Source organism: Balaenoptera acutorostrata, chromosome 10 (genome assembly GCF_949987535.1).
Source record: "Balaenoptera acutorostrata chromosome 10, mBalAcu1.1, whole genome shotgun sequence".
In the NCBI taxonomy this organism is placed as follows: Eukaryota; Metazoa; Chordata; class Mammalia; order Artiodactyla; family Balaenopteridae; genus Balaenoptera; species Balaenoptera acutorostrata.
This window is the reverse complement of record NC_080073.1, coordinates 80,009,416-80,036,290: the sequence shown is the minus strand read 5'-3', so window position 1 is coordinate 80,036,290 and position 26,875 is coordinate 80,009,416. Positions and strand designations below refer to the sequence as shown.

The 26,875-nt window shown below is 35.1% G+C and overlaps 1 protein-coding gene across 1 annotated transcript; it reads left to right on the top strand.

Moving 5' to 3' along the window:
• The first annotated feature begins 1,341 nt into the window (after window positions 1-1,341).
• DEFB114 (defensin beta 114) lies at window positions 1,342-8,603 on the top strand. Its single transcript, XM_028161766.1, has 2 exons — window positions 1,342-1,408; window positions 8,461-8,603. The coding sequence occupies exons 1-2, from the start codon at window positions 1,342-1,344 to the stop codon at window positions 8,601-8,603; spliced, it is 210 nt and encodes a 69-aa protein (XP_028017567.1).
• Window positions 8,604-26,875: the final 18,272 nt, after the last annotated feature.

Below are 26,875 nucleotides of genomic sequence, written 5' to 3'. Positions count from 1 at the left end.
AGAAATAATAATAAAAGAAAATAATAATAGTAAAATAATAGTAACAATCTACTTGACTTTGAAACCAAGGACAGTTTTCTTTGACTAGCACAAGTGTTTTTATATTAAACATATTTTTAAAAGGCAATATGATGCTTACTGTATTACAAACTTTAAATATAAAGCATGAATTTTCTGTTTCAATTCTGGTTATACACACAGTTCAAATATTATTCTAGACCACATAAGAGGAGGTGTGTAACAACAACTGAATGAGTGTGTGGAAAGTGGGGAGAAATGTTGGTGTGAATGGAGAGGGGACTAATATCTTTATTTTAAATAGAGAAGAGTTAATGTTGTGACTAAAGTTGGTGGGGAAAAGATAAAGTATTTAAATGTTTAAAGATACCTACAGAGATTTTCAAAAATTAATATAACTTTCAAATATTTGAGGAGAAGGACATCACAGGAGAAAGTGTAAGTGGTCTAAATCCTCTTTTTTTTTTTTTTTTTTTTTAGTGGAAACCAAAAGATATACTCTTGGTTGCCAAGCAAGGACAAATTCTTATGTTTATAGTAACCAGAACACATAAAAATAGGGAAATTGAGGTAAGAGATTATTTATATTCATTACAAGTTATTTTTTCAATATTTATTGTTTTACTGTGATAAAAACTTTAAAATAAGTGGACACTAGTTAGACTTTTCTAGAAAGAAACAGAGCTTCATAAATATTCAAGTTACATCTTAAAAAAAGGTAATAAAAATCAGTTATAAAGCAGAAACTAACACACTATTGTAAAGCAATTATACTCCAATAAAGATGTTAAAAAAAAAAAATCAGTGACAAAAGTGAGGCATAATATCCGGACTTTGGTAAATGAATAATTTGGGGAAACTAATGGGATAACTGGATATAAGGTAGGATTTTGGATATAGGAACGTACTGATGAATTTGTGTACCAGGTTAGTGATTGGAATATATTTTGAAAAATAATCAGGAGTTTAAATGACAAAGTAATGTTCAGATGTTTTACATCTAAAATGGTAAATATTTATCTCAAGCCTACTCCGTACATGCTCCTCTGTGTTGGTATTTAATTGATCACCATTGATATAAGAATGTCATGTTTACAACTGTCTTCTACATAGAGATTCCTCCCTAAAGACCAATTAATATCAAGTGTTTTCAATTCTGCCCACAACCCTAGTCAATGAAGCAGAGATAAGAACACAAAATTAAAACAGTTTCCGGAAAAAGAGTCTTTCTTCCATTAGAAAACTATAAATAGTAAATGTCTCTTGGCTTTTTGGAAAGTGTTCTAGTTGTTAACAAATCTTTCAGCAGCTTCTTTCTACAGAATGAAGATCTTTATTTATCTTCTTCATTTTCTGTGTTATGTGACCTTCATTCTATCAGGTAATAGATGCTTCTGGTGTGTTTGTATGTATCATATAGCTCCTAGCTAAAAGTAGAAATATTAAATTATGAATTAGAAAATGCAGGTTCTTAATACACTCTTTTCAATTAAAAAGTCTCTGATTATGTTGAATCTCAGTTTCCTCGTTCAGAATAGTGTTATACTAATATACTTTATCTCATTTTGAAAATTAAAATGCAAATAAAATAAGTTGATTCAGATGAGATTCTTTTTCTTTTGTGGGTCTTGATTTGTTTTGTTATTCAAGTTATTAAGAAATTCATAATTTATTAAATTTATTTATTCTTATATCAGTGAAGACTTCATAATAAATTGGATCACAGGGAAGATGAATGGACTAAGAAAACAGTATATATCTCTTGGGATATCAATAACAGAATCTATAAAATGATCCAGGATATAGTCTCAGAATATGCTGGGCAATAAGGTACAGTGCTAATAAAAAGGCAAGTAAAGAACTAGTACTTCAAAAATCTTTGTTGAATTAGTTAATGCATTAGTAAAGGAATACAGCAATGGTTTTATGAATCAATTAAAAATAAACGATCAAAATATGTAGTACAGTGAAGCCCCTGGTGGTGATTACATGCTATTCTTAATACGTGTTGCCCCTGAAGCAATCCAGACTCTCTAACAAGAGAGATACAAATTTATGACCCAAAGTGTGCTAATTTGGCCCTAGAGAGTTAGAAGTTCAAAAGGTGCAACATGTATTAGAAATAGAACTGAATTCAAATTTAGAAAATCTAGATTTTATTACTAGCTCCCTACTCAACTGCTTGTCAACCTTGCCACTCAGAGAATTTAAGTGATTTGTCAATGTCCTTAACAAAAAACAAAGAAAATACAGAAGAATCAATAACAATTGTAAAAAAAAATGAAATATCTGATATGAAAGTTTGTACCTGTTAATTACATGCACCTCAGTTAAAATTTACTGAAATAACGTATTAGAAAGTGGCTCTACAAACTGAAAATTAGTTTACCAATTTAGGTACTATTATTATTATTATTATTATTATAGATGTTTCTGTTATTACAGTTATTATTAATAATGAAAGGGGCCTGAGTAAGTGAGGACTTCAAATGTGATTAAGGAATGTGTTGAGGCATATGGTACTAGCGTGTCAATCAATAACCATCTAACATTGAGTGCCTAGTAAACTACTGAACAAAATGCTAGACTCTGAGGAAACAGAAATAAAAGATACAGTAATTCTCTAGTCATCCTTACAAGCTAGTTGAGTAAAAGATAAATCAGAGGATTTGCTCGAATTAGAAAGTTTATGTAATTATGCTTCAAAGAGTAAGAATGGTGCAATTATGGCATTAGTGGAGGTTTGGGAGAATATCCTGAATTCCCTGATGAAGAGTTTTGAAATTGGGGGTAAGACACTTGTGTTTAGACTTTGAAAGGTGAGAGAAAGAAAGAAAGACAATAAGTATGTATGAGGGTCTAGTATATGCCAATCCCATTCCATAACTTTCCATGTCGATATCTAATCTGACCTTCCAGATAACATTATGAGATGACTGTCATTGCCTCTTTTAATAGAAGAGGAAAATGACATAAAAGATCATATTTCAAGTTCACACTTATACAAATATCAATGATAAGTGGAATGCGAATACAGACTTTTCAGATCCCGGCATATTGTTCTTTATACTTCATCATGCTTCCTATAGTAGAAGGCACTGAGGTTAAATAAAAGACTGAATAGATAACTTGGTCAAAAGCAGTGAGGTCACACAGGAGGATAGCTGCACTTTAGATGTATACGGTCTATACCATCAAATTCTACATTTACTGAGCCTTGCAGAAAACGTTAAAGAAGCCTATGACGATGGTTGGTCTATGTCTATGACCACAATCTTTCTTTTACATTTTGATCATTCTAACAGATACTAAGTTATAATGCCAGCTGAAATGGATAGAATGCACTATATGTGGCCTTTGATAGATCAAAAAAAAAAAAAAAACCAGGAAGAGTAATTCAAGATGTCAGAGTGGGTGGCTTTGAAGGAGTTCATAGAGTGGTACATATCCATTGCACAATGGTGTGGTTTGACTATTGGTAAAACCTTAAATTCACAAAAGAAGCGAGGAAAAGTGTCTAATCTAAGTGAATACTTTGTGAAGATGTCAGATGAGTGTTCAGTCCAAACAGAGTGATACCATGCTGGAGAGACCAGCTGTAAAATGATAAGAGATTAATACCGATTTTGATTAAAATATGAAGGAATGGACAGTATTTTAGGGGAAGTGCAAGCCTAAAATAATCCATAGAGATAGTGAACATAACATACTATCATAGTTTATAGAGTGAGCTTGCCATTAAATGGGTCAGGGTTTATAGTAAGGACCTGGGGCTCCTTTGTAGCTGTGGCAATATCTTTAGTTCTCTTAACTATAAAATGGATGGTAATATTAATTTTATAAGGTTTTGAAAAGATGAAAACAACAGTGTAAGCAAAGTATTTATCACATTGAAGACTGTACTGCAATATTTCAAGAAATGAAAGAAGAGGAATAAAAGCAAAAAGAAAAAAGGAGAGGAGAGGAAGTAGAAGAGGAGAAACAACACAAGGTTGTGTTCAGGTATAGCCAGCTCTTAAGATGTCTCAGAAGAGGCCGTGGATCCCAAACAGCAGAAATATGGTGGCCTTGGCAGATTTATGATCTAGTGCATGGTGAACCAGAAGCCAAGTCTAAAATAGTGAAGGAGAGACACACATCTGTGTTGAAATTTTGGTGAGAAGACAGTATCAGTCTTGGTGCTTTAGGTTTTATTCAATTTACAAGTAAGCTGAGTCAGTCACCAAGGCAATTTGGTTACTTGAGAAACATGATAAAATGTAGAGAAAAAAGTAAAACCCATAATAATAAATAGCCTTTTCAAAGTGGCCAGGATTTTGTTGATTAGCTAAATAATTTCCCAACCAATCCAGAAAGCTGCTCTATCACAAATGAACTCCACACTCGGCCTCTCATGTGGCAATGATTAGTTTATATTAATTAATTTGCATTAGTTGAGGTAATGTACAAATTAGTCTTAATTCCTTATTAGACCTTCCTCAATTTGTAAATTCTTTAAATATTCTTGAATAAACTAAGGAACAAATAAATTAATACCTACTTTAGAATCCTTTATGACTTTTACATGATGGTACTATTAATTGATATTAAATCTCTTCAGTTGTAAAGATTCAAGTACAGCCATAAGATGAGTAAGTATAACCCTTGCCAAAATGACAATGTTTCAGGAATAGAAAAGAAATCAAAAATGTAATTCTAAGATCTAAATAAGAGCTGGGTAAGAGATGGGGAACAGACAGTGATATAAAATTCCCAATTATCATCTAACTTTGAGTTAACTAATAAAGAATTCCAAATAGAAGGGCCAGAACTATTTTATTTAAATTTGCCTAAGGTAAAAGTTTTTTCTACATTCAGGTTGCAGCCTGGAAAACCACTTATTAAGCATATAGAGAGAGTACATTATCAAGAATTTATTACTAATGATTCTTTACAAATGTAAATGTTCATTTTAGTAGAATCCCATTTATTTGTCATTAACCACTCAACTTCCAATTTTTTTAATCTTCATATTTCTCTGTAGTCATAAAATAATTAAGGCTCCTAGAGACAGCCAAATCTATCACAAGCAGTATCTAATTTGATACACTATTCAGATAGCTGTTGAATGCTTTTCATGTGTCAGTTTCCAACTTTTTCAATGTAGAAGCCATGGATTAAATATTTAAAGTGTGAATTCTGGATTTGGAGAAATTTAAGATTAAATCCTGGGTTAAGCATGGGTTTTGCATCCTTGGGCAAATTATTTGGTCACCCAAAGCCTCAAGTTTTTATCTGAACAGCATCTACTTCAAAGTTTTAGAACAGTTAAATGAGATAATGTGTACAAGATATTTAAAACAATACTTGACACATAGGTTTTTAATGAATAAAAACTATTTTCATTATTATTTGCTTTTGGACCTAAACATATCATGTCCTCTTTCAACTTTGGAATAAGAATCATACTACTTTGTCTGCTGGTTCACGTTCTTCTTACAGTCCTTCTATTCATCTGGATAATTCTTACTCATTTTTTAAGGTTTACATTTTCCTATCACTTTCCCATGACACCATGTCAAGATAATAAGCACTCATCTGTTCACACGTTTGACCCAATATATTTCTTTTATCATTGTACTTAATGAGTCTATCTGTGGATTTATCTCTTTGCCTCCACATTTTGTTTTATCTTCAGAACAAAGCCCGCTGTGTGGTCTAAAAGTCGTACTCAGTAAGAATTTAATTTCAACTAGAGTCTTTTGTTTACCATTTAATAATAGTTCTTAATCTGTGAGAAGCTATTATATTCCACTGTTGTAAACATACATATTAACTCATCATGTCTCAAAAAGACTGTGAATTACATGCCATTGTCCCCATTTTACAAGCGAGGCAATTAAGGCTCCTAGAACTGAAATAGTTTACCCAAAGCTACATAGCTAACAGATGACAGAATTAAAATTGAAGCTCAAAGTCTATGGCTATAAACCCATATTCACTCTGCAGTTAGAAAGAACTATCAATCTGTACCATACAAAGATTTTGAAAACTAAAAGTAGTGATTTGTTTGCTCTATCAAATGTTAAAACACACTATAAAATTACAGTAGTCTGTTTCACATAGCAGCGTTAAAATGTTAAAACACACTATAAAATTATAACAGTTTTTAACTACAGCTTCCCTATTGAGAGGGATAGATGAACAAAAATAAGAGGAAAAACTCTGTTTAAAAGCATTGCGGAGTTAACAGGTCAATTAAAAATTATAGAAAAAACATCTGGTTGAGATCAATCTTTCAACCATTCTTGAAGAGGCAGGAGAGAAGTTGAAAAACAGAAATTTGATAGCCTCATGCTACTTCTGGGACAAAAATTGCAATTCAGAGCCCGAGAAGGAAGGAGAACTATGGAAAAACTGGCAAGTTTTCATTTCAGATGCCAGAAAGCTACAAACTAGGCCTAAGTTAAAATGACATTACTCTAGTTGTCCCAGGGACTAGTGCTCATTTTCACATTACCTTAAATTCTATAAACGGTTTAAGACCATCCAAGAAGGTTGGTTGGCTGTTCAAGCCACCAGCAAAAAATACAATAATAAATCATTTCTGGAGAAAGATAATATTTCTCTAGGCCTCAAGTTATTTCCTCATTTTTTCTTTGCCAAAGTATGTAACACAAAAATAATCAGGAACAAATGAAAACAAGACTATCCTATCAAAAATCAAAAACCAACACAATAATGAACAAATTAACAAGGGATCCAGATAACGGAGTTATCAGACCAAGATTTTAAAATAACTATGTGTAATTTGTTTAAATAAATAAATAAATAAAAACAAGATTTAAAACGTGGCATAGAAATAAAAACTATAACAAAGAACAAAAGTAAAACTCCAGAACTGAAAAATAAACAAAGCAAAATTAAATACATAATGAGTGTGTTAAGCAGGAGTTAATGCATAATTGCTGAGATATTTAACAAAGATGGAATATCAGAAGAAATTATCTGGAATGAAACAAGGGAAAATTAATGATTGAAAAATAGAAAAAAAAAAGGGGGGAGAGGAAGAGAGGGAAAGATGAAGGAAAGAAGAAAGGAAAGAAGGGAGCAAAAGTTGAGGAAAACAACAGATTACTTTCAAAGGATCAACTATTAAATTGGGAGCTGACTTCTCACCAACAAAAACAAAGAAGGAAGTGAGAAGACAATGCAATGATGTCTTCAGGGTTCTGAAAGAAAATAACTACAATCTAGAAGTCTGTATCAAATGAAAATACTCTGAGAATGAAAGCATAAAAATATGTACTGTCAAACAAAAACAGAATTCAACATCGGCATTCCTGTATTAATGGAAATTCTTAAAAGCATTGTCTAGACAGAAAGAAAATTATCTTCTCATATGGAAGCTCAGAGACAGAAAAAAAAGCAGTGGCTTTTGATACGATTTTGGGAAGCTGAAACCTCTATCATAAACTAGTAAAAGAATAATAAAAGATAATATAAATACACAATAGTAAGGTGATAGAATCATAAAAAAATAACTAATATATATTTTTAAAAAAGGAGAGAAAAAATAAAAGCATGTATTTCAACCAACATATATTAATAACTGTCATAAATATAAGTGAAAAAATATATATACTGTGCAGTTGCTTTCACATCAGCTTTAAAATAAGCAAACAAAATATTGCAAGTCAAGATAACAGATTATTTTGCAAATGAAAGAGTAGAATGGGATACGATTTTGAAGCAGCACAAATGTGATGCCAGCAATGTTTTATTTCTTGACCTAGGTGGTGTTTACACCAGAGCTTAATTTTAATAATTCTCTTTGTGGAGCATTTATACTTGGGCATTCTCCTGCAAGTTTTGTTTCATTTTTAAAATTTACTTATATCAAATTAAATATAATAAATGATTTTTCTATTATATATTTTGATAATCTAGCTCATTGGTTTTGTTTCAAAAACCCATAGATATAATCACAAAGTAGAATAGATAGCTCAATATAGGTCTAGAGTTTGTGAGAATTTAGAATGTAAGATTAAGAATATAATGAAAAAAACTCTAGAATCAAACTCTTTCACAACTATCCTAAACATATATCATGTAAATATTAAAATACGTAATACAAATTTGTTTATAATAACCTGGTAAAATTTTAACTATCATATAGTTGAGAAATTGATAAATTGTCATATATAATTTCAAGGAATATGATGCAGCTCTAAAAATCTTGAATCTTGTTGAGAAGAGCAACATGTCATAAAATCTAATCATATATTAACTAAAAACACATTTCAATTTTATACAGATAATGGGAATATGTAATATTTGTGTCTTCTTATTTTTTGGCATTTTACAAATTTGTTACAATGTACACGTAGTATTTTTATAATCATAAATAATATGTTCTTAAATAAGAGATCAGTTATTTCAATTACTCTTCTTTTACTATAGCCTTGGTGGATCCTAATCGATGCTCAAAATTGTATGGTCAATGTAAGAAACGCTGTTCTAAACATGAAAAGCAAATTGAAATATGTTTGTCACCAAGTAAAATTTGCTGCATTGAGAGGGCGTTTGAAGAAGATTTATCTTGAAACGGAAGATTTACCTCTGACCAAAGAAGTCATGTGTGCACCAGTGCAGAGAGGTGTCAGAATGTAATTAGAAGCTCTGTAATAAATAAACACATAAGCTGATATCAATGCCTTCCTTCATAGATATTAATTATATATTCAATGGAATGAGGTAGGATCTTATTTTCTCTAAGCTAAAGTTTAGATGGAGGCATATCTGGTGCTAATTTCTTATCATGGATACTATGTTTGTGTCAATGTCAGACCACTTTTGATGTGTCGGAGGTTCACCTACACTTACACAATTGAACATTTCCCAACTTAACCATGACTTCACTAGAAAGTTGGTTCATGAAAATTAATACCCATAGGCTTATCAATTACCTAAATATCATCAACACGTTACTGACATTGAGACAGAAAACCTAAGTACGAGATGAATGCATGAGCTATAGTAGAGCACGGAAATGCTCGTTGCCCTTCCCTCTCTTCTCCCAAGGTTCTTCTCATTCAAAAAGGCATATTATTTTAATACTATCTAATGCTAATACACTTGACCCTTGAACAACACAGATTTGAACTGCGAGGTACTACACCATCCCAGTTGGTTGGATTTGGGGATGCAGAACCACCAATACCAAGAAACCAAGACACAGAGGAACTGTGTACACAAAGGGCTGACTATAAATTACACATAGATTTTCAGCTGTGGGGAGGGTGGGAACCCCTAACCCCCTCCTTGTTCAAGGGTCAACTGTACTGTTAAACTGGGTTTAAATACAATCCGAATTTTGGCTAGAGCTTACACTCATAAAATATGAGCTCTGTGTTTCCTTAAGTATGGATAGGTTGGGAAAATGCATAAAGATCTGTTATTTTAACCTCCATGTAACTACTAGATGGCACAAGTAGTCTCCGTAATGTTAAAAGTTGAGGAAGAAACATGAAGACTAGAATTTGTTTTTCAGCTAAAAGCAAAAGATAAATCAACACTTTATCAATATTCTACAAGGTCCCAAACATATTTTTAATCATCATATTCTTTAAAACTAACTTAACTACTGGCCCAAGATTATTGCTTTCTTTTTTTAATTGAAAATCTGGTGAACCTAGTGGGAATGTCTTACCTTAAACAGATTTTACCAAGTTAGGCATCATATAGCCACCGGGGATTTAAGTGATGTGTACCTCAAAAGAAAAATGTTTAATTCAAGTAGAATGCACCCATTAGAGACAAGGAGGTTAGCCAGTGTCTGTACTTCTGTAGGCTCAAGAAGCAGATATGAGGATCAAATTCAAGGATTTGAGAACAGAAGAAAGAAATATATAAAGAGCTCTAGGGATAAGGAACAAGTTGAAAATGTTGAATGCAATGTGAAATAAGGCACAATAATTCAAGATTTACATTAAAACTTTGAGGAGAGGGATTTTGGAGGATGGTGGCAGCAAGACAGTTGTTTGAAATAGAGCAAATAAGAGTAAAACCAAAACTCATGAAAAAATTTACAACAAACTAGGTGACAAGATATCCCCACATACCTTATCATACAAATGGGTGGAGAAAAAAAACACAAAAGACAAAACACCAATGGCCTAAAGGCCTTTGTGAAATCTGTATGCAGCCTTTTTATGGATGTGACAATAGAACAGTCCCATACAATGAATGCTTTTGGAGGAGGAATAGCATGCCAATTTTGTTACATCAGCTATAACTGGGAGGGATTTTCCAATTTAATAGTGGGTAAATGAAGTGATAATTAGCAATATCTGAAGGGGCTGAGAAAATCTACTCCTATGAAATCCTGAAACCAACCAGACTGGGCTCATTTCTGAGAGAATATTTCTCAATATTAAGAAAAAAAACTGCTGGGAGTGGGAAGGAAAATTGGCCAGGACTTGGAAAATGAGAAAAGGGAAACTGAGTTTTTGCTCATGACTACAGTCAGTGGCAGATCCATATCCAGAATTCCCATTTCTCAATAGCCCAATTCTGTATTTTAATTAGGAACAAAGATCAATATACATTATACCCAGTTCTAGAGCTCCAACCAAGGTATTGGCAGCACCATATACTTGCTTAATATACAGTAATACACAGTAAGTCCTCTACGTATGAACTTTCAAGTTTCGAACTTTCAAAGATGCGAACGTGCATTCACATGTTCAACACGTAAGTTAGTTCACACATCTGGCGTACATTGTCACGTGCGTGCATCCTCTACAAGTGGTTGTACTTTTGTGTACTTCACTGTACAGTACTATATAGAATACAGTAGTACAGTATTTTTATTTCAAGCTAGACCTGCAAGAGGACAACTTCATTGAACTCCTTGCTGTGCAACACAAGGACCTTACTAACGAAGACCTGATGGAACTGGAGGCCCAGAGACAGGATGAAGAGAGACAAGAGGAAGAAGAAGTAACTGAAGAACCAAAGAGATTCATGACGCAGGAAATGGCAAGGGGATTTTCTTAATTTGAGGAGGGACTGTTCGTTTTTGAAGCACAGGACCCAAACGTAGAATGGTACACGAAGGTTGCAGCAGCTGTTCAGAATGCAATCCAGTGCTACCATGTCATTTATGATAAGAAAAAAAGAGCTACTACCCAGACATCACTGGATCATTTTTTCAAGAGGGTAGATAGAACTGAATTCAGCAAGGAACCAGAACCTGTGACATCAACGTCAGACATGAGTGAACTTGCAGCTTGCCCTCCGTCTCCTACTGCTGACGATCCTTCAGCTCTACCATCTCCCACCTCCTCTCCCTCCTCCAGTCAATAACTCTTCTTGCCTGTTCTCTCGATGCCAGCCTCTGTATGCCAGCTGTTGTACTGTACTACTGTACTTTTCAAGGTACTGTACAGTAAGATTTAAACTGTTTTCTTAATTTTTTGCATTTGTTTTTTATGTATTATTTGCTTGAAAAGTATTATAAACCTATTATAGTACAGTACTGTATAGCTGATTGTGTTTGTTGGGTACCTAGGCTAACTTTGTTGGACTTACGAACAAACTGGACTTACGAATGCACTCTTGGAACAGAACTCGTTCATATGTAGGGGGCTTACTGTATTATATTTCACTGTGCTCTGGCTCCTAGAGATGCTTCTCTTTTGGAGCCTCAGCTAGATTTCAAGTAAATTATGAGGGTTTAGAAAGGGTTTATATCCTATTCCTTCATCTCTCCTCAAACTTAACAAGCTTGTAACCATAGTAGATGGTTTATCTACATTTATCCTAGACATCCCAATTTCCCATCTGTTCTTTTTTTCATTTCAAAAGGTATTTATTAGGTGCCCATTTTATTGAAGTATAGTTGATGAATACAATGTTATGTTAGTTTCAGGTGTACTATTGATACAAAATGATGACATTTGCATACATTATGAAATGGTCACCACGATGTCTAGTAACCTTATGTCCCCATACAAAGTTATTACAGTATTATTGATAGGGACAGAGTAAAGGGACAGAGTAGGTGATTAAATATTTAATCCCAGTAGGGGATTGTAAGTAAAGAAAAAAGGTATGGGAGACCCCTGTAAGTTAATGATTACTCAAGAAAGAAGGTTTGCTTAACCACAAAACCAAGCAGGCTTGCTCAGCAACAAAACCCATGCAGCAGAAGCATGAGACATACTCCAAAACAATAAAACAATGGTGGCATGAGACCCACATCCTGCCCAGTGAGCTCAGTAAGTTAATGACCCCTAGGACATGCTCTCTGCACACATAAAAAACTATAATTTATGGAAAGGTGACATTTCAAAGTGAAAGACCCTCATTTTACTGAGACCTGAAATAGTTTTTCCATAGTGCCATGAGAGTCCTGGCTTGACCATGTAGGGACAAGAAAACTCCCCTGCCCAACCAGAGGAGGAAATGATGATAGAAGCTTGACATCTACTCAAGAATGAGGAAGAAGGTGGTCTTCTCATCCTCCCCACTTTTCCTCTGATTATGAAACTGTAGCCCACTAAGTTCTCAGGGTGGTACCTCACCCGCCTGCTTTTAAGCCTCACAAGCGTCCTATTCTAATAAATCACTTCTTATCTATCACTTCACCTCTCGCTGAATTTTTTCTGTGCTGAGACATAAAGAACCAGAGCTCCTCGGAACCCCCCAAAATGCCACTTAGCTGTTTCATTATTAACCATATTCCCTATGCTGTGCATTACATCTCTATGCCTTATTTATTATGTAACTAACTCGAGGTTTGTACCTCTTTATCCCTTTCACCTGTTTTGCTCAGTCCCCCAACCCCCTTCCTTCTGGCAACCTCCCATTTGTTCTCTATATCTATAAATCTGTTTTCATTTTGTTTTGTTTAATTGTTTTTTTTTTTTTTTTTTAAAGATTTATTTATTGATTGATTGATTACTATGTTGGGTCTTCGTTTCTGTGCGAGGGCTTTCTCTAGTTGCGGCAAGCGGGGACCACTCTTCATCGCGGTGCGCGGGCCTCTCACTATTGCGGCCTCTCTTGTTGCGGAGCACAGGCTCCCGACGCGCAGGCTCAGTAGCTGTGGCTCACGGGCCTAGTTGCTCCGCGGCATGTGGGATCCTCCCAGACCAGGGCTCGAACCCGTGTCCCCTGCATTGGCAGGCAGATTCTCAACGACTGCGCCACCAGGGAAGCCCTGTTTAATTGTTTTGTTTTGGGGATTCTGCATATAGGTGACATCTTGAGGTATTTGCACACTATCTGTAAAAGGAGCATGAATTTTTGGAATTCCTGTGTCAAAGTACATTTTTAACATTTATACACAGCCAGGATGTCCTGTCTGTTTTCCCACAATAAGCTCACAACTCATAATTGTTCTTTAAAGAATAAAAAAAAAATGCAACATATGATTATGGAAAAATATCATAATTGCATTCATTTATATTTTCCTAATTCCCAGTGAGTTAAATATTTTGGGTAAGTTTGTTGGACTTTTGTATTTCTTCTCCCATTAATTGCTTTTTCATAAGCAACTCTTGATTTTCTTTATAATGATTTGTATTTTTAAAATAATTTTGCACTCATTTTTTATGTACAATAACCCTTTGGCTATTACATGTTGCAAATATTTTATCCAAGCTTTGCTTGATTTTCATTCATAAATAAATTATAAATGTGCGTATCATTAAATCGTATTATCTTTTGTATAACTTCTAAGGCTTTTTTTTCTTGCTTAGAAAGCCACTCCCTGTGACAAGATTATAAAATATTTCCATATATATTTTTGATATATTTTATATACATACATACACAAACACACATACAGACACACACGTATTTTACATTTTGTTGTTTTTATTTTAAAGAATATAATTTATTTAGCATATGTTAGGAGACGTGGGTTTCTGGACATTTTTTATCTGATAGTTTGCTAATCGCAATATCATTTGTGCCATATTTATGCCATGTTTTCCACACAGATTTGACATGCTACATTCATGAGAAACTAAATTTATGAATATATATGTGGGCCTGTTGATCAATTGACCTCTATTTCTGAGAAATGCCATCTTATTTTTATTGCTATAACTTTGTAGTATGTTATAATACATAGTAAGGTACATCCTTCTTTGTGCTGTTTTTTAGGTTACTTTCCCTTTAGAAGATGCCCTTGATCCTACCTGCTCAACTAACAGAAATCAATGTTACAACTCTGATATCACACAGAGTCTCACTCTCCTGGATTCTTAAAGAAGTTTCTTTTGAAGAACAAAGAGGCTTTGCTATTGTACTTTTATTCAGTACATTTGACAGGCTGGTAATTAAATGATTAGAGGAGTACAGTGCTTTGCCTTATGAATACCGGCTTAAATGATGTGCAATATTACTTAAAATATTTAACAAGCTCAACCAAGTTATTCCAGAAATTACAAAATTATTTTTTGAAAACCATACTAGCAGGATTAGGTATCTCAATGATTTCATAATAATAATACCAGATAATTTTCTAGTATTTTACATTTACAAACATTTTTATCTATGTCATGTCATAAGCAACGAAAGAAATCAGAGCAAAATCATGTTTTCACTGGCAAGATTTAGATAATTTAATCACACCCTTCATTAGACAGTGTATAAGGTGGTCAAGAGATGTGACTCTGGTATCCAACATCCTGGGTTCAATTCTCATCACTACAATTTATTAACTGTACCAAACTGGGCAAATTATTTAATCTTCTTAAGTCTCAGTTTTCACATCTATAAGCAGGAAATAATCATTTTACCTACCTTGTAGGATGTTGTAAGGATTAAATGAGTTAATATATATATATATAAATTGTTCAAGACAGCGCCTACACAGTAAATGATGGACATATGTTAGCTTTTATTGTTCAACGATAAGGGATGTGAAGCCCAGTTAGATGAATTGACCAAAATGTTTCTTATCAAGTTAGTAACATAAGGAAAAGAACTCAGGTACCATAACTCCTAGACAAGCATTCTTCCCAGATACAAAAGAAGTCCATGAAAGAAGCCCACAGTAAGTGGAGAAGATGAGCTTTGGCTAATTTTTCCTTTTATCTGTTTTTGTAATCTCTGTAGCCGCAAAGGTAGCCTTTGCAATGACTAGCGCCTTGAGAACAAGAAATATGTCCTAAAAACATCAGTCTTGGATAAGCACCAGAGCTTTGATAGCACTCTTTGGACTGAGGGTCATATCGAATCTAAAACTATCCAACTTCACTTTGAATAATTACCAAGCCTTTGAACTTACCCTAAGAATAAAGATCATTCAGAAGACCCTGTACAAATTTGTTGCAGAGACTGGTTGTAGGAATTCGGCAGCTTATATATAACAGCCACTGAATAATCTGGCAGTGTTCCAGGTTTCTTGGTTCAGCAGTTAAGCATAAGGAGGTTTATTGAATTTTTTAATCTTTAATAGAGAAACTTTCCTTGCTTTCTAAGAACAGAGGAATGGAATGCCTTTAAATTGGGAATTTCATTAATACTTCTCTTTAATGGACCATGGTAACCACCTTTTCCAATAATCCTGTTACTTCTAGATCTTAAAAAAAAAAAAAAAAAGAACAGCCAAAGCAAAGCAAAGCAAAATTTGACTTGGATCTTTAGCTAAACATCCCCTTTATATGATCATAACTCCTTCCAAACACCTTACAGACACCATTCAAATAATTCATTCTTTTATTAAAATGACAGTATTTGTTGATGGTGTCATCATTTGGTATCTTGCAAATATGACGTTACACATATTATTATTTGGCTGTGTATATGTGTGTGAGAGCATGTATTCATTGTGAAATTTTCTTATGCTTATTGTATCTCTAAGATCTACATTGCATGTGAGAGACAGCAAAGAATTATTTATTTCTGTAATGATGAATAGGGTTTTAATAATGACTATAGATCACAGGGAAAAAGGTGGTTCTAGTGGCAAAAGTAATAAATTAGTAGACAAGAAATTTCTGCTACTTTTAAAATTCAGTAGTTTATTTTTGCATAACTTCTTAACAAAAAGAAAAAGAAAAGCAAAGAATAAATTCTCATATTTATACTCCTCAGACCTCCTGTAAGAAATTCCAGTGATATGGAATTACTTAGTCAACTAGCTATTAAAAATCATAATAATCTGCTGGCGATGTCATAAGCCCTTTAGATTACCAAGATAAAAGAAAAACAACATCTGGCACTTTTGCCCCAGGCACTGCTAAATAGGAGTGTTAACTTTTGATAAACATGAATGACTAAATTCATATCACTGCAGGGAAATATAAAAAGATACACTCTCCACCTTCTTCTCACTGAAAGACTCCACAGCTGCTGATTTGACTGACTTTCTTTAATCATGAAGATTCCTGTCCTTCTCTTTGTTGTGTTTTTCTTTCTGGCCCCATTACCACCAGGTAAAATGGAAAAGTTAATTGAGTGGTTGAAATCTTTATGGAGTCTTGGTTGATGTCAAGTGGAGATAGTGACTGAGTTGCCAAGAGAGAGGTTTGTGATGGTCCCAGGAGTAAATCATAAAGAAAGGACCTGTGATCTTACTAAAAAATAAGGTTCCTGGTGAGTTATATCATTACAGGAGACAGTTTAAGGACTTGGTCAAATTCTTTGTTCTCAGTCTAGGCTGGCTATCCAGAAAGACAAGGTAGATAGGATATTAAAGTATAATCACCTGGATTCTTGAGAAACAATGAGGTATTGTGTGTGTTGTGCAGTAACAGTGGATTTTCCACTAACTTACACTGAATGATAGATTTGGCTATAATATGTTGCATGATTTACTTTGAGAATTCTCATTTAAAAAAAAATTGATGTTTTCAACAGATTTAAAGCCTAAAAGCATTTTAACAGTTCTATTACTGCAGGTCCAATTACATAGCAATTAATATTAATCAGATAATGAAATGAATATGGCCTTTGGAGTTACTTATACCTGGGTTCAGATTTGGTTTCTGCCACCTATTGGCTATATAAATGGATCAGTTATTTACATTCCTTCAGCATAAATTTCTGCATCTGTGAATTAAATGTAGTAAGTCTATTTCATAATATTATCATGAGGATTACTGATATGTAAATATGCAAAATGCCTAATATAGACTACAATATATATTATGCCCTTCTTAAATATTGTAATTACTTTTACATTGTACTGAAACATCTTAGAAAGAAAGTAACTTCTTGGTGTCTCATTTTGGAGGAAGAAACTCTTCTTTGACAACTACTGTAGGAGACAATGGATGCAACATTTACCCTGTTGGATTTCATGTGCTTGGGTTATGTACCCTCCTTTGTAAACCATTGTACTTATCACTCTTAGGATGGATTAGCAGCCCAGGGATGTGTCTTGATGGAGATCATTGGATGTGCTCTTTTGACATATTTCAGGCTACTTGAGATAGAAAAAGTATTTTTCTTGTATATGCAAGAACACTGTAAAAACACACACCCAAGAAAATAATTCCAATCACCTTAGAAACAAATAAGACAAACAAGCAAACAAATAAAACTCTAGGGACTTTTGATTTAGAAGTAGTTTAGAACTTCAATAGTTTACTAATTGAACTCAAACTCCATTCCTTAATAGCATAGGTGAAACCAAGTGCTCTAACAGTTAAGTCTATCTTTGAGTAAATTTAAAAATTCAAACACCTAAGTATTCTGGGTGAAAGATTCAAATGATCTGAATTATCTTACAATTAAAATAAATTTTCTCAGATGAAAATTATGAGGACTATTATTATATGACATCTTTCTAAACTCAGAACAAATCAAATTAAAACCAGTTTTAAACTTTAAAAAAAAGTTTTGTTTTTTACTAACCCCAAACAAAGGTTTCCTTAAAATAGAGAAGGCTGGTATATAGGACACCCACATTTGGGAATATAATATTACCTTCAGTCATGTTATCATGATTTATATGTGTCCCTCATGTCACCTGCTTTTGAAAAACATATGTGAAAACCTTCATGACATTTTCAGTATCTTCAGAAACCTAAGACACTTGGATATGTGCACTGTTTCATCTAAAAGTTGAAAAATTTGCAATTCCTTCTTGCACATAAATATGAATTTTTATATGATGCAATAGCTGTTATCTAGAGAAAAGATATTTGTTGTTTTTGTTACTAGTGGAAATATGCTAATTTAGAATTGACACTTGAATAATGCTATTCTTTTCCTCATACTGGTGTTTGACAGCTGTCATCTTCTGTTATTTGTATATTCCAATTAAGTCGACATACATGCTTCACACCTCTCATGTAGGACGGTGTAATTTGAGGATGCATTTTTAAGTTGGTGAGATAATGTCTTTTCCCTCCGGCATCAAAAGCAATAAATAACATCTCTCTAAATATTACAAATAAGGAGACATCATTAATCTATACAGTGGAACAGTGATATCACATGGCCTAAAATATATGGCAAAAAAATCAATGTAACATGGGTTTGACTTTTTTCCTATAAGGCCTAGTTATCCAAAGTAACAGAGATTTTATGCTAACATAAGTTTACTGAAATCAGAGGGCATCAGTATATCTTGGGTTACCAGTACCATCAACTCCATCACAGTTGGGTCCTATATAGTAAGATTCTAGGGGAAGAGGGAAGAACACTGTTCACATACCTTCTTTGTGAATGCTTGGTAATTCACCATTACATTTAATGCTTTTATTTTGTGAGTTTCCCTCCTTTAGTGACCCATTTAAAAATGCAAACATTTCTTGAAGAGGTGAAACAGCAAGTCTTCTATCCATGATATGGATGATTTTGTTAGTTGGTACATGTTGTGATAATGGAGACTTGAGTGCTTTGTAAAGGAGGGGACTCTGAGAAAACACAAAGAAATGCTAAGCAATTTCACCCTTCTTAAAAGTGTGTCTAGGGCTTCCCTGGTGGCGCAGTGATTGAGAATCTGCCTGCTAATGCAGGGGACACGGGTTCGAGCTCTGGTCTGGGAAGATCCCACATGCCGCGGAGCAACTAGGCCCGTGAGCCACAATTACTGAGCCTGCGCGTCTGGAGCCTGTGCTCCGTAACAAGAGAGGCCGCGATAGTGAGAGGCCCGCGCACCGCGATGAACAGTGGCCCCCGCTTGCCGCAACTAGAGAAAGCCCTCGCACAGAAACGAAGACCCAATACAGCCATAAATAAAGAAAGAAATAAATAACAAAAGTGATTGTTTAAAAAAAAAAAAAAAAGTGTGTCTAAAGCTGGTCATGCATAGCATCACTAGTACAACAACGTCTTCTTCCCTGAGAGCCTCGGATCTGTGTGTGTGTTCAAAGAAGCCCTCTTAACCCAGTGCCTGCTAGGGTTCTATTCATTCTTCCCATCAAAGAGAGTCCTAAAGATAAAAGCAAGAGAGTAATTTAAGCAACATAAACTGATTTCCCGTTTTTGAATCCTAAAGTCCAAAAATTTAACTGTTTAATTCCTTTTGAATTAGAGGAAAAAATAATCAGGTCACTAGGTACCCTTAGGAATATACGATGTCTGTTCCAAAACTACTCTGGATCAAACAATAACCATTTGTAAATTTTCATGGAAAACTAAGCTGTAGCCATTACTGGGCCCAGCCAAAAGTTGAAGAGAGACCTGACAACGAATCACAAAACCCTCATTGCCAGAAAAATAGTAAAATAAATGACTTCTTAAATCCCCATTGTGGCAGGAGCGGGGGGAATCTTAGCATGTGCAGATGCTATAATAATTTTCATGTCAACAACTGAGTTATTCCAAGTTCAGGACCCTATGTCACATATAATAACTAAATGGCTTATGTGCTTTTTTCCCCTTTTAACAGTGAAATGTGCCATGAAAGGCACTTATAGTTGCTCCATCAAGAGAGGCAAAGGTAGACCGTGTGTGCCATGATTTTGAAACACCAGTTGGTTTCTGCACAAAATTAAATGCCAACTGTTGTATGTAGAAGTCTGCAATAAAAATCAACATCCCTGAAAAGTAAATGCAGTGAGTATCAGGATTAGTAATAAATGAGCCTGAATTACTAACCACTTCTGCATAGTACGTGTTGCTTTTTTGGTCACATGGGATCATTTGGGGAACTAGTTTCTCTTCAAAGAATCTGACAATAGTGGGAGATATCCAATATATTGGGTGGTTCTGTGAAACCATTTCATTATTTTGGATATCAGTTCTCTATTAACTGGCAGGAGAATGCTAAATGACACCAAAAATTTTATTATTATCAGGACCCTTCAATTCAAAGGTATCCAAACTGATAGGAGCACTTCTCCAAATGAGTGAGAAGTTGAAAGAGACTAAAGGAATGGGACAAATAGGATCTTCATCAGGTCATAGATCAAGGGACTTGATTCACTTCAAGCAGGAAGTCCAAGAGTCAGTTCAACCCTTCAGTTTTATGTATTTGTTCTCTTAAACAAGGAAGTTTTAAAAGATGCTATATCTGGAAATAAGACATAGCCACTAAAGTCCATCAACACTATCAATCCTGTCCAAGTAGTCAGCCAAGCTTGCTCTAGTCCAGCTCTGAAGTCAGAACTCAATCACATTATTGTAAGGCTAGAGAAAGCCATGGACACCACAGGAAGTGTGGGAACTGGAGAACTAGCCAGCTTGCTGTGGAGCCAGAAACCTGTTGTAATAGTGATTATTACTGATGCCTGATAAGGAGATCATTGATCTAACCCTAAAATAGCTGCTGAAAAACATTATCAGTGACAATTGTAGCAAAAGTGGTAATGGGTCTTCTCCTTCAGTCTGGTGGTCCCATCTCTCTCTACTCCCAATAAAATTTTATTTTCTGGGAGTCTGAGTTTTGTACCTTGTTAGTGGAAACTCCAACAGGTTTCAATAAATTTGAATCTCAAAGGAGAAGGTATTGAGATATTATTCTCTTCTTTCTCAGGAGGTCCCAATGATCCTTTTTCTACTTTTGACTATACTGTCTTAGGCAACATTCAATGTCAATTATTCTTCTCAAAAAGAAGAAAAACAAAACGACAAAATTACTGTTATTTCACCCAGAAATTCATTTATGGGCAATAATTGTGGACATAAGATAAATAAAGGGAAAAAGGCAAGATACATTGGCTTTGCCAAACCTCCAATTTGGCCACTTATTAAATGACTGAGCTGGCAAGAAATAGGAATCTTATCGAAAAACAACTACTTTTCTTAGCACTTGAGAGGATCAAAATAAATTAATATTATTCACCACATTCAGAGGGAGAAGGAGCCAAAAATTATCTGAGGCTTTTTGATATGAATATTGACTCAATAATTACTGAGTTTTAGTGACTTCTAGAGAGTAAGCATATAAACCCTAATTCTTTTTCACTTTTTAAAAATGTCCACTTAATCACATTCCAACTTTCACCAAAAATGTAAAACTGCAATTGAGCATCAAAATGTAATATTAAACTTTTGGCTAGCCAAGTTAAAAAGAACTAATGATTGTATAGCTCCTATGTTCCAACTTTAAAAAATGAACTTTAAAAATTTCTGATTATTCAACCTTACATTCAATTTTATAAAGTTGAAACGTTGAAATGTTGGGTAACTACTACTGCATGAAACAGTATCTTATAAAATTCTCAGTTTGAGAGTTGGGTGCAATGATAATCAGGGACTTTTTCAAGGTATATAACCAGACCTCATTCCACAGGCTATGGAGACAAAGAACAAGGTTAGACTTTGAGTCTCATTCAGGTGTTCTTGCCTCCTCTCCCCGAGCTGGATTTTCTAACTGACAATACCTTTAGTCATAAAGAGCCTTATTTTGAATGTTTTTCTTCTTGGCTGCCTTGTACACGAGAGGCAGAAAAGATGGAGTTGGAAGGGGAATCCTGCCAAGCATTAAAGACTGCCCTTGGGCAAGGCGGAATCCAGCCCTCAGAACTTGAACTTGAACTACACACTGACAACTGGGACATCCTTCTTGGTAATTCCTCGGATTAATTTCAGCAGCCCAATCTTATCTGTTATTAAATCTGAGAATCATTTTTATTTTTATTTTATTTATTTATTCTTCGGTTCGTGCAAGGGCTTTCTCCAGTTGCGGCAAGTGGGGGCCACTCTTCATCGCGGTGCGGGGACCGCTCTTCATCGCGGTGCGCGGGCCTCTCACTATCGCGGCCCCTCCCGTTGCGGGGCACAGGCTCCAGACGCGCAGGCTCAGCAGCCGTGGCTCACGGGCCCAGCCGTTCCGCGGCATGTGGGATCCTCCCAGACCAGGGCTCGAACCCGTGTCTCCTGCATTAGCAGGCAGACTCTCAACCACTGCGCCACCAGGGAAGCCCCGAGAATCATTTTTTGTCAGATAGTAAATATATGAGCCTCTCAGCTAGTAAAAGAAATTGAGAAAGGAGATTTCATTGGTTCCCTATTGCCCACAGGATAACAAGGAAGAGTAGCATACGGGAAATCAGTAAAGCACCCCAGTGTAGGGGAGCATACCTAGAACGCATGGACACAGGGAGATACGATGGGAGACTATTGAAATAATCCAGGTATACAGAGATAAAGACATGACCTAGGGGGATAGCAGACCAGATTTGAGACATTCTAGCAAATGTTGTATTCCCAAATTATGCTCCACATATTGAATAAAACAAATACTAGTAAGATTTCAAGAGAAACTCACATGTTATATTATTAGATTGTGTTTGTACTTGTCCGTGTTAACTTAGAAATATGGAGTACGAGACAGAAGAGAGCTTATTGTTCTGCTTCTATTTATCAATCCTTTCTAGCTTACAAGGGTACAGCCACAGCCTATTTTCTTAATTTTTTTTTACCATGGACTTGGCCAATTTGAGAAGTAACAGGATATAAGACACACCCTAAAATCTTACTTAAAACCTTCCACAAGTTCTCCATCACCCTCAAGATAAAGTCCAGACCTCTTAGCCAGGTTTAAAATGCTTAACTCCTCACCTTTCACTCTATATAATTCAGTAACACTCAACTTCTATCAAAGCATCATGTTCCCACTTGCTTCCAACTCTTTGCACTTGCCGTTCTCTCTCCCTAGAATTTTCTACTTCTTTCTTCACCTGATAAATAACCTTTCAAGTCTAATCTTGGAAACTATCCCATATAAGATGAATTTATGAATTTCCTCCCTCTCCCTAAGTGACCCACCTATTTATTCTGTAATAGCATTTTATCACTCAGAATTGTAGTTGCCCCTTTAGGTGTCTATACGTCTGTGTTTCTCATTAGACTATAAGCTCCATGAAGTTGAAGACTCAGTTCTTTTTATTTACTATGGCTTCTCAAGACCCAAGACGGTATCTCTTCTATATATAATGATTGCTTGGTAAAAATATATGGGAAAAATAAATGAAAGAAAGAGAGAGGAGAACATAAGGAGAGGGGAAAATATGGAAGGAAATATAAACAAAATATTTGCTCCAGACCCCAAAAGCCAGATAAATCTCCAAGGCCAAAGTCACTAACAATGATTCAACTCTTGTTTTTCAGCCAGTTGCTACCTGCAAAGGATATGGTTGCTTTCTTAGCCAGGATATGGACAGATTGAGGTGTCTAATAAAGATCTGAATAATATTGTCCTATACTCTGGCATATCCGCTTTACGTCCAAAATGCAACCATGTCTGGAAATGAACACACCGTTTATGAAGGTGAAATTTTTTTTTTAGTCTGTTAATAAGGGATGGGTCCTCTTGGTATTCTTCTGTTCTTGGGTCATGCACATTCTTAGCATCTTAATTAATAAAATTAAACCATGAGTGAAATTCACTGTCACTGTGCATATCTGCTGATGTCTTAAGCATTGATTGAGGAACCAATAATTTTATTTTGTTTCCAAAATGGTGGAAAATTGTGACTAAGAAGCTAGAGGTTTCTCTAGGGGTCAGAAATTTAAGTGAGTCAGGAAGGTGGGGGGAGTATTACCATAGTGATGAAGTCCTCATGTTTTGAAGTTAGATTGCTTGAGTTGGAATCCCAGCTTAACTATGTTCTGAGCTGTGTGATTTGAACAAAAATCATTACTAGCTCTCTAGGCCTCAGTCTCCTTATCTATAAAATAAGAATAATAATAGCACTCACTGAATAAGTTTGACATGAAAATTAAATGAGATAATCCAAGTAAAACTCATGCAATATCTGGTGCATAATAAACATATAATTGATAATCATCATTATCACTGTAATCATATCACTACTACTATAACTGTTTAATGTTCCAAACCTGCTCTTGCATAAATGGTGTATATGTGTACAGAGATCACATTGTAATCATCAGAAGCCTATCCCACACATAAAAAGATGAAAGAGCGTAAAATATCTTTAAATGTGGGTGGGTTTGAGAAGTCTCAAGAGAGAATTCCTGAGGCAAAGAGACAGCCGTGGGATATTTCAACATTTTGGTTTCTGCTTTGTTCCTTGTTTCTGCCCTGGGTGAAGAGGAAAGCTAGAACTAGTACAAGCTATTCATATGACCAAGAAATATTAGAAAACTTGACATGGTAAAAAAAATTTATGGGTTCTATAGCAAGACTAGGATAACTTAGTGATAAAGGTCAAAGACAAACAACTTAAAGCTCTACTATAAGGTACCAGGTATTTCCCAAGTCATGCGTCTCTTGGAGAATAAAGAATAGCAAGCCAAAAAGATGAACAACTATAGTAGCTGTGTTTGTATTTTCAAATCTCTAAATTCAAAATGCTTTTGCAAAGCTAAAGCTTTAGGGACATAGAGTAATAATGATGGAAGTCACTTAAAAGTTTCAAAATTAAGTCCTTTTAATTTTCTATACATTTTACTCTCAAACATAATTAAATTCTGTGGGCCTCATGTGTCACAACAGAAGAATAAACACTTCCAAGGTCCCCAGGAGCACATCTTCAGTCTACTTTTTAAAAACACTCTCCTGAGCAAACATATTTTACAAGCACTATTCCAATCACACGAAATGAATCCCAACTCTCTAATCTTCACTTATTTCTTCAGCTCAAGATGCAACTATGCCTATTGGATATCTCTTATGAAAATTCTGTAGATTCCTTAAACTCAACACCATCAGCATAATTCCTTCTTCTCTCATTCTCACCTCCATAAACTGACTTCTCCTATATTGTTTATGATCATTGTTAGCCTCACCTAAAGGACAGGACTACTTCCTTATCATCTCCATCTATAAGTACATTTATTCCAGTTCATAAATACTTGGGATTGACGTGTACACACTGCTATGTTTAAAAATGAATAACCGACAAGGACCTGCTGTATAACATAGGGAACTCTGCTCAATATTTTGTAACAACCTAATTGGGAAAAGAATTTGAAAAAGAATAGTGACATTGGACTTCCCTGGTGGCACAGTGGTTAAGAATCCACCTGCCAATGCAGGGGACACGGATTCGAGCCCTGGTCCAGGAAGATCCCACATGCTGCGGAGCAACTAAGCCCGTGCTCCACAACAAGAGAAGCCACCGCAATGAGAGGCCTGCACACCACAACGAAGAGTGGCCCCCACTTGCCACAACTAGAGAAAGCCTGCACACAGCAACAACGAAGACCCAATGCAGCCAAAAATAAATAAATAAATAAAATTAAAAAAAAAAAAGAATAGTGACATGTATATGTATAGCTAAAACACTTTGCTGTACACCTGAAGCTACACAACATTGTTAATCAACTATACTCCAATATAAAATAAAAAGTTCAAAAAAAACCATACTACTTGAAACTGCTCTTTCAATTCTGCCAACGCAGACTTGCTCAAGCCCTCATGGTTAGCCCTTGCCTGTCCCATGTCCTTGGCACGAACCCACAGTGATGTTTGCCTTTCAGGCTAGTCCCTACTCAAGTTACAGAAAGGATCAATAGGAGTCAAGTCAGTCACTATGGGCTAAGCACTAGGGGTGTGATGCTGAATGGAGGGGAATATAGTTTCTATAAATATTGTAACTATTAAATACATATTTATTAGTGTGACATGTGCTAAATAGAAGAAATCTAGCTTCTAAATTTACCTTGAAGTAAGGGATTCTGGAAAGACTGCATTAAGAAAATGGCATTTAAACTAGGATCCGAGGAATGAGGAAAAGATAAGTAGGATGTTACTGTATAGTTGAAAAGGGGGGCAGGTTGAGAAGGATAATTATTATGGTAAATGTAGTAGGTAAATGTGTAAAGTCCTGAGGTGGAAAAGAGCAAAGACACAGTACAACAAACAGAAAAAGTTCAATGTGGTTGCCAAGGAAAGGAAGAGTAGTACAGAAAAAATATGAAGGTGGAAGCCTGGGTGAGCCAAGGCCATGAATGGTTAAGGAAAATGTACGAGAATTTACTCCAAGAGAAAAAAGTACAGGAATCTCAACAAAAAGGATCTTTGTGACTACTGTGTGGGGAATGGAAGATCAAGGGTGTGTACTTCTAGATAAATCCAGAGGCTGTTGGAGAATTACAAATGAGAGATGATGTTACTTAGAGCAGATTCCTGCAATGGATATGAGAGGAACTGGATGGATGTTAGCTGCACATGGGTGGCAGAATCTACAGGAGTTGAGGTTGATGTTATGTGAAAATTAAGAGAAAATAGTACAGAAGTACCAATGGATAGTGCAATAGTCCCTCCTTCTCTCCACCAGGTAAAAGCCTAGCTTGCTCACACTAGGTTTCTAATGTTCCTCGGTGATCTATTTAAGATTCTAGAAAGCTCTTCAAGTATCATATTGGAGGATGACTGTCAAACTCAACTTTGTGTGGAAAGTTCATTTAAAGTGACTTCATAACGAAGTCATGAATACTAATCTTAACCCAAACCCAAAGGATGATCCCAAATCACTACCTCAGCCTAATT